The 7763-nt window shown below is 40.0% G+C and overlaps 2 protein-coding genes across 2 annotated transcripts; both read left to right on the forward strand.

Moving 5' to 3' along the window:
- Window positions 1-3805: 3805 nt before the first annotated feature.
- On the forward strand, window positions 3806-4954 carry LOC119722212 (neuropeptides capa receptor-like). Its single transcript, XM_038192258.1, has one exon. The coding sequence runs from the start codon at window positions 3806-3808 to the stop codon at window positions 4952-4954; it is 1149 nt and encodes a 382-aa protein (XP_038048186.1).
- Window positions 4955-6112: 1158 nt separating this feature from the next.
- On the forward strand, window positions 6113-7255 carry LOC119722213 (neuropeptides capa receptor-like). The gene has a single exon (XM_038192259.1). It carries the CDS (start codon window positions 6113-6115, stop codon window positions 7253-7255), a length of 1143 nt encoding a protein of 380 aa, XP_038048187.1.
- Window positions 7256-7763: the final 508 nt, after the last annotated feature.

Genomic DNA, 7763 nt, shown 5'->3' on the forward strand with positions numbered 1-7763 from the left:
GTCATTCCCTGCATGATCAGGTGAGCGTCGTAATTTTGTAAATTGTGAAAAAAGACCGGTATCGGTGTACAACCGGGTTTAATTTGTAGTTTGAGGTTACAATAAGCGTGTGCGGCACCTCTATATTTACCAGTTACGTGGCAGTGATCTCTCACCTTCCTAAATTTATTAATCTTCTTTTCGCAGTCGAGACATTTAGACTCGATAAATCCCTTACTATTTTTGTACTGATATTCTTTCTTTTGTTTTATCGTCTTCGGTTCTCTGGGTTTCTGGCACTGACAGTTGCTTGAGTAATTGGGATAAATTGGTTTTTCACAAATCCAACACGTGTTTGTTTTATCATGATGTTCTTTAGCTCGCTCGTTAAATTTCATGGGTTCACAAAGATTAAATATAGCATTGATGTCTGACTGTAATTCTAACACAGTTTTTACAAACTTTGATGCAGCATCTTTGCCTCTATAAGTCTCTTGATACACATTTTTACCGTCGCATCGGACGACAACTAGCGAATAACCGCTTGCTTTGTGAACGTTAATCTTTTTTGTGTTTGTCTCTTTGTCTAAATGAGTAGGTTTAGATGTTAGTGTCTGTGTGGGTGTTGTTGTTTGTAATATGGATTCAAAGTCAGCATAAATGACAAATGGTGCTTTTTGTTTGTGGCTATAGTTTTTAAATTCTAATATCGGTACGTCTCTTTCGCCTGGTTGCCCGTCAAAGATTGGTTTACCTGTCGGAAATACAATCTTTGATGGATGTGCATCTATACCCTTACAATCAGCGATATGTCTGTCTAATTTGTTTTGATTGGTAAAATGACATAGACACCTTCGACAAAAATATTTCTTACATTTATGTTTCGTAACGTCATACATCAACCTCGTAAAATATTTTATCCAACAATAGTGATGCTTGTCACCTTTAGAAATCAAAAGCAGATCAATCTCTCGTGACCCTGCTTCGAAATGTTTAGACACGAATAATGGATATATCTCACCCTCATAACCGTATACGTTTATCGATAAATTATTTTGTCTTTCAATCTTGGGTATCTGATCGACCGGTGTCGGAAAGTCAACGCCTTTAAAACTGAGTCCGTCGTCTTTGATATAAATCGACGGTCTGCTTTCGTTGATTTTATATTTAGGATTATTTCTTATTTGATTTTTTACTTTGTCCGTGTATAACCCCAAGGCAGATCTCAAACACCATCTCAAACACTCGTCGTCTTTGTTTTGTATGTTTATCATCGCCTGTTTAATTTTAAGTTTTTCGGGTAGGTTTATGTAAGAACTACCTCTCGCTGGATTATATCTGTTGATGTTGATGTATAACGCGAGTATTGTATCGACTACCCAACCCGATCCTTTATTTGTATACCTTTCATCCTTTTTAAATAGCTCATCGATCTCTTCTTTTAAAACCCGTTTTATTTGACTTTGATTTAAAACGGCTTTCGGCTTGCTATAATGAAAAGCTTCGGTCGTTTCGATGATATCGTTCGGTTTGATTTTTCGATACCTTATTTTTATCACAAGCTCTACTTTTAAACCTCTGAGCTCTCTCAATTCAGACTTGATTTTATTGACTATTTGTTCCTTGTGCGAATCAAAAAACTTGATTAAATCGTGGTTATAAAGTCTAGGATTTAATTCACAGTTTCTGTAGTAATTTTTAAACCTTCTCGTTTCTCTAAAAGCTGACTCTGTAAAGTCTTCGGGTTGTCTGTATGTTTTAATCGCCGAGATTAAATCTTTTTTCAAAAATCGTCCTTTATAACCCGTCGGTACGTATTTTAGATTGTGTTTGTCTACAATCTGTTTGAGCTCATCTAGTCTCTGTTTTCTCAAGTTTTTAAATTGACTTTCATAATTCTTTATCCCGTTGATGTAGACTTTACGACTAAGATAAATATTTCTATTGTGCGGTATATGATACCGCTGCACGTAATCACGCAGTGTGGCTTTGTTCCATTTAGAATATCCTTTGACGGACGGTCTGAACATATTATTACTCTCCATTTTTATTATAAAAAATATAATATTTTTTTTTTTTTTTTTCATTTTTTTAGAGTGCGATCAATTATTTCATAATCGATGAGAGCTTGACTGTAGTGAAAATTCCCAGTAGAGTAATTGTACCCGCACATTTGTCATTGACGTCAGAATAAATTACAAAACCAAAACGTATAACACAGTGACTCATTCACTTTGGAAATTTCCAGAAAAAATATTTCGCAATTAATTTCTGTCTGTTGTGCAATTCAGTGAAAGCTGCGTCATTTCAACATGATATGTCGATCGGTACAGACGTCTACGCTCAACGTGCAGTCACCAACCAAAAGGTAAGGCAATAATGTAGGTTTTCATATTGATTTTGTTCTCTTAAAAAACAACCTATACTACACAATCACTAAAAGTCTAGCCACCCATTAGTGTGTGTGTGATGTTTTTGATCAAACATTGAGTGTAAATGCTTATATTTCCTCTGTTTCAGATGATGACCATGCACCCATCGCAACCTGTGAAAAAGAAGATAGGCTGCTTTATAACTTTGCGTCGGGTTTACCACACAAGCAAGATTTTTGAAATACCGCTAATACACTTAAAAACCTCGATCAGAATTGTACCAAAATTTGACCAAAACGCTTACTCACTATAACGATGATGTCATAATGCCACTGAGAGTGGCTCTCGTCTTAATATAACGATGATGTCATAATGCCACTGAGAGTGGCTCTCGTCTAAATATAACGATGATGTCATAATGCCGCTCTGAGTGGCTTTCGTCTAAATATAACGATGATGTCATAATGCCACTCCGAGTGGCTTTTTACTGTATATATTAGGATGTGAGAGCTATTTAAATGAGCTAATTTGAATTACAATGTTTTGTTAAAGTACTGCGGTTTTTTAATAAAAGTTGAAACTTTGATTTGTAAACCAAAAAAAAAACGTTGTTTGTTTATTTATTTATAAGTGACTGTAGGCTCGCGCACCAGTCGCTGTGAGTCTGTGTTGTGTAAATATGAAGAGCCTGGCCTGATTTCGAGAATGAGATATTGAGAGGGGGATATATTGGGAGAGGGAAGGGGTGGGGAGGGGGCGGAGAGTCATTGGGGAGGGGTAAAGGCTGGTACCTGGCGTTTGCCGCGAGGGATTTTGATCCGGTACCCGACGTCAGATTTTCTAAAAATTGGGATCGGGAGATTTTGATCCGGTACCCGACGTCAGATTTTCTAAAAATTGGGATCGGGAGATTTTGATCCGGTACCCGACGTCAGATTTTCTAAAAATTTGGATCGGGAGATTTTGATCAGATTTTTTGTAAAAATTTGGATCGGGAGATTTTGATCAGATTTCTTAAAATTTGGATCGGGAGATTTTGATCAGATTTTTTGTAAAAATTTGACGCTGGGGATTTTTAAAACGAGAGCGACGTGTTCAGGCTTGCCACAGATTTTCCATTTTGATCCCGTACCACCACTATCCCTACTACTAGTACTGCAGATTTTTCCACTTGACAGACAATGCAAGGAGTGTATAAACAACGCCGTGAATTTAGACTCGAACACAAAATAACGAGCAAACACACTGGGTGGCTCGAACCTTCATGCTCAACATGCAACTACATGTACTGTTAAAGAAGGGATTATTTTAATGTCAACAAGTCCCTATATCAGAAGAATGTCGTAAAGATGTTTATGTTCCAAAATATCTTTTGATGAGCTAGATTACCGATAAGATAGATTAATGGTCGTTCTGAATTGTACCTGTATAAACTACACGTACGTACAGCCATCATGGGAGCAGGAATAACACCAGGTGAGTGCAGTGAACAGGATACTGTCAATATCAGTCAGGAGGCAGTTTCTTCGTGGCTACACACTCCCTTGGATGTCTGTTTTAAGGCCATCGTCGTACCTATCATCTGGTGCCTTGGTATCATCACTAACCTGACTTTTTTATTTGTCATTGTCTGCGTTCGCAAACTGAGATCAGATACCAACATATACTTGGCACACTTGTCACTTGCTGATCTTCTCTACCTGAGTATGGGGTCCGCATACGGCATAAGGAGTTACACTGCATCGGTCGTGGCACGTCACGGTCCCTTCGTGAATTCTGCCCAGTGTGTCAGTTTTTTTACCGTGATAAATACTGGCTACTTTGCATCCATTGCTTTAGTTACCATGGTATCTTTCGAGAGATTTCTCGCCCTGTGCCATCCCATTAAACATCTCAAAATCCGCGGACGAAGACGCACCCATAGAATGATTGTAATCTGCTGGCTGGTGGGATTACTGTTTTCCGCTTCAACAGTTCCGAGAGTTCTAGTTCTCAACGTAGTCTGTCTCCAGTGGCCCGATGTCGACGCCTTTGTCGACTACCCATCCAGCTATGCATACTGTGGTCCTGTGTCACCTTGGGTAAACTACTTCATTCCGCCCCTACTGAATCTTCCCTGGATTACGGCAATGGTAGCCAACGTTTTCATGTACGTAAGAATCTTACAAATGCTCAACAAACGCACCCCCAACAAAAACATTAGGCCTACGGTAAAGAAAGATCATAATTCAACTCATATCCGAAAACAAGTGGCAAAAATGCTGGTCGCTAACGGCACTGTGTTCTTCTTATGCCAGGCCCCATATCGCATCTTCAGCGTGTCTCAATGGATCTGTCTTCTGGCTCAGATTCCTGATCCATTTTTGGTTGCATTAGGATCAGGAATCAGATGGATATCCTCTGTTCCCCAGTTCATCAATGCAATGATTAATCCGTTGATCTACGGTGCCGTGAACCCAGTGTATCGTTCTGCGATCAGAGTGGCGTTTAAGTGCAAAGGCCATGTCAGAAGGCGAAAAACCTCTCTCTTTGTAGTGCGAGGACCAGAACAGAATAACACATCAGCCTTAGCCATTGGCGAGGACATCGAAACTAGACTGTGATCAATGAGGTCAGTTGAAAAATCAATATGGAGCGGACGATGCGGCAAATTTATGTTGTTTATTGTTCATTTATTCATTGTTCATGTATTTCCAGTGTCACATATTTTAATTTTAATAATCGATACAAACATGTACTTTATAGCCAAATGGTGAAACTATAGAGGAACCAATACTAGGCCCTAAGAAGCAAAGCTTGAAATCGTAGGACCCCTTATACAAATTTAAAGTTTCTTTTAATACACATATATGTTTTCACCGCTGTATGCATTGCTACGAATCATTGCTGATCGACCGTTGACAAATTTCGGTGAAGGGTACCGTCATTCCTGATGTATCTTTTTTTCTCATCAGCATCAGTCAGATCGTTAGTAATCGTTAGGCCCAATGCATCAAATAATAAAGAGAAGTGCTGTATGACCCTTGCTGTCGAATTTCACCGGACAAAAATATGACCACACTCCTGTTTGCATAATCTTATTATTTTGAGGGATTCTTTCAGTTTGCTTTAACAACGCACAGGTTGATGAATTCGTGTCATCACCCACTTTTAATATAGCTGGGTGATTGACCATTTTATACACTCCCACGAAAAACAAACCGATCAAATGTCTGGCTTATATCTGCGCACTACAGTAATTAAGAGCATGCATTTTTTTTGGTTTTATGATAAGTCCATTACGAGTTTAGACAAATAGCTCAATTTTAACTAAGCACTCCATATTAAAGAAGAGCTTTCGCTGACATGGAAACCATTACGTTCACCGTTCCGCGATGGAAAATACGTCAAAGATGACAGTGACTGCAATTTACTCAATGCAAACAAGTACTTACAAGATAGTAAGTACTGCAGACTTTTCCACTTGACAGGCAATGCAAGGAGTGTATAATCAACGCCTTGAATTTAGACTCGAACAGAAAATAACGAGCAAAACACACTGGGTGGCTCGAACCTTCATGCTCAACATGCAACTACATGTACTGTTAAAGAAGGGATTATTTTAATGTCAACAAGTCTCTGTATCTCTATATCAGTAGAATGTCGTAAAGATCTTCATTTCCCAGGATGTCTTTTGATGAACTGAATTACTGATAACATAGATTCATGGTCTGTCTAGAAACTGTGCCTTTATATTAAAACTGCAAGTACGTACAGCCATCATGGGAGCAGGTATAATATCAGGTGAGTGCAGTGAACAGGATACCGTCAATATCAGTCAGGAGGCAGTTTCTTCGTGGCTACACACTCCCATGGATGTGTCTATTTCGACCATCGTCGTTCCTATCATCTGGTGCCTTGGTATCATCACTAACTTGACTTTTCTATTTGTCATTGTCCGCGTTCGCAAACTGAGATCAGATACCAACATATACTTGGCACACTTGTCACTTGCTGATCTTCTCTATCTGAGTCTGGGGTCCGCATACGACATCAGGAGATACACTGCATCCGTCGTGGCACGTCACGGTCCCTTTGTGAATTCTGCCGAGTGTGTCAGCTTTTTCACCGTGATCAATACTGGCTACTTTGCATCCGTTGCTTTAATTACCATGGTATCTTTCGAGAGATTCCTCGCCCTATGCCATCCTATGAAACATCTCAAAATCCGCGGACGAGGACGCACCCATAGAATGATTGCAATCTGCTGGCTGGTGGGATTACTGTTTTCCGCTTCAACAGTTCCGAGAGTTCTAGCTCTCAACGTAGTCTGTCTACAATGGCCCGATGCCGACGCCTTCGTGGAATACCCATCCAGCTATGCATACTGTGGTCCTGTGTCACCTCGTGTAAACTACTTCATTCCGCCCCTACTTAATCTCCCCTGGATCATGGCTATGGTAGCTAACGTTTTCATGTATGTGAGAATCTTACAAATGCTCAACAAACGCACCTCCAACCAAAATATTACAGTAAACACAGATCATGATGCAACTCATATCCGAAATCATGTGGCGAAAATGCTGGTCGCTAACGGCACTGTGTTCTTCTTATGCCAGGCCCCATATCGCATCTTCAGCCTGTCTGGATGGATCTGTCTTCTGGCTCAGATTCCAGATCCATTTCGGGCTGCATTAGGATCAGGAACCATATGGATATCCTCTGTTCCCCAGAACATCAATGCAATGATTAATCCCTTGATCTATGGTGCCGTGAACCCGGCGTATCGTTCTACGATCAGAGTGGCGTTCAAGTGCAAAGGCCAAGCCAGAAGGCAAAACGCATCTCTCCCTGTAGTGCGTGGGCCAGAACAAAATAAAGCAACATCCTTAGCCATGGACGAGGACATTGAAACAAGATTGTGATTTCTGACGTCATTTGAAAATCAATGTGTGAATGCGAGCAAACTTTGTAAATACCATGATGTGATTTTCAAGCACATGCCCACTAAACTGGGTAGCGCTTGGTCGATTTGTGTAAGGAGGAGGAATTATCATATTTACATGTAGCCTACAATTTAAATAAGCCTAAAGGTGAACAAATTGTGCATTATTTGTTAAGGGACCAAATATGCGCTTGGCCAGTTTAAAAACAAGTACCTTTAAAACTAGATTAGGATCTGGACCCGGATACTTGCTCAGGCTCCATTTCGAATTCACGAAGGGTCAAATTGCATATTTGCGACTCTCAAATTCGTCCACATGGTCCCCAATTAAAAAAGAAATCACATCCGGTATGGAATGTATGCATTTCTATGAGACCGTTTTCGGAAAGCATTTGCGCGCATTACCTAACTGCGGTCTTAAACAGCTGCAGCTGGATGTCTTTATCTAGGGTCTTCATAAGCTAACCAGAATGCCATCCCCACTTCCT

The sequence above is a fragment of the Patiria miniata genome, unplaced genomic scaffold (genome assembly GCF_015706575.1).
Source record: "Patiria miniata isolate m_02_andy unplaced genomic scaffold, ASM1570657v1 HiC_scaffold_14, whole genome shotgun sequence".
Taxonomy (NCBI): Eukaryota; Metazoa; Echinodermata; class Asteroidea; order Valvatida; family Asterinidae; genus Patiria; species Patiria miniata.

What these genes read in the sequence shown, in the direction of transcription:
- LOC119722212 (XM_038192258.1), top strand. Translation starts at nt 3,806, where the DNA reads ATGGGAGCAGGAATAACACCAGGTGAGTGCAGTGAACAGGATACTGTC.
- LOC119722213 (XM_038192259.1), top strand. Translation starts at nt 6,113, where the DNA reads ATGGGAGCAGGTATAATATCAGGTGAGTGCAGTGAACAGGATACCGTC.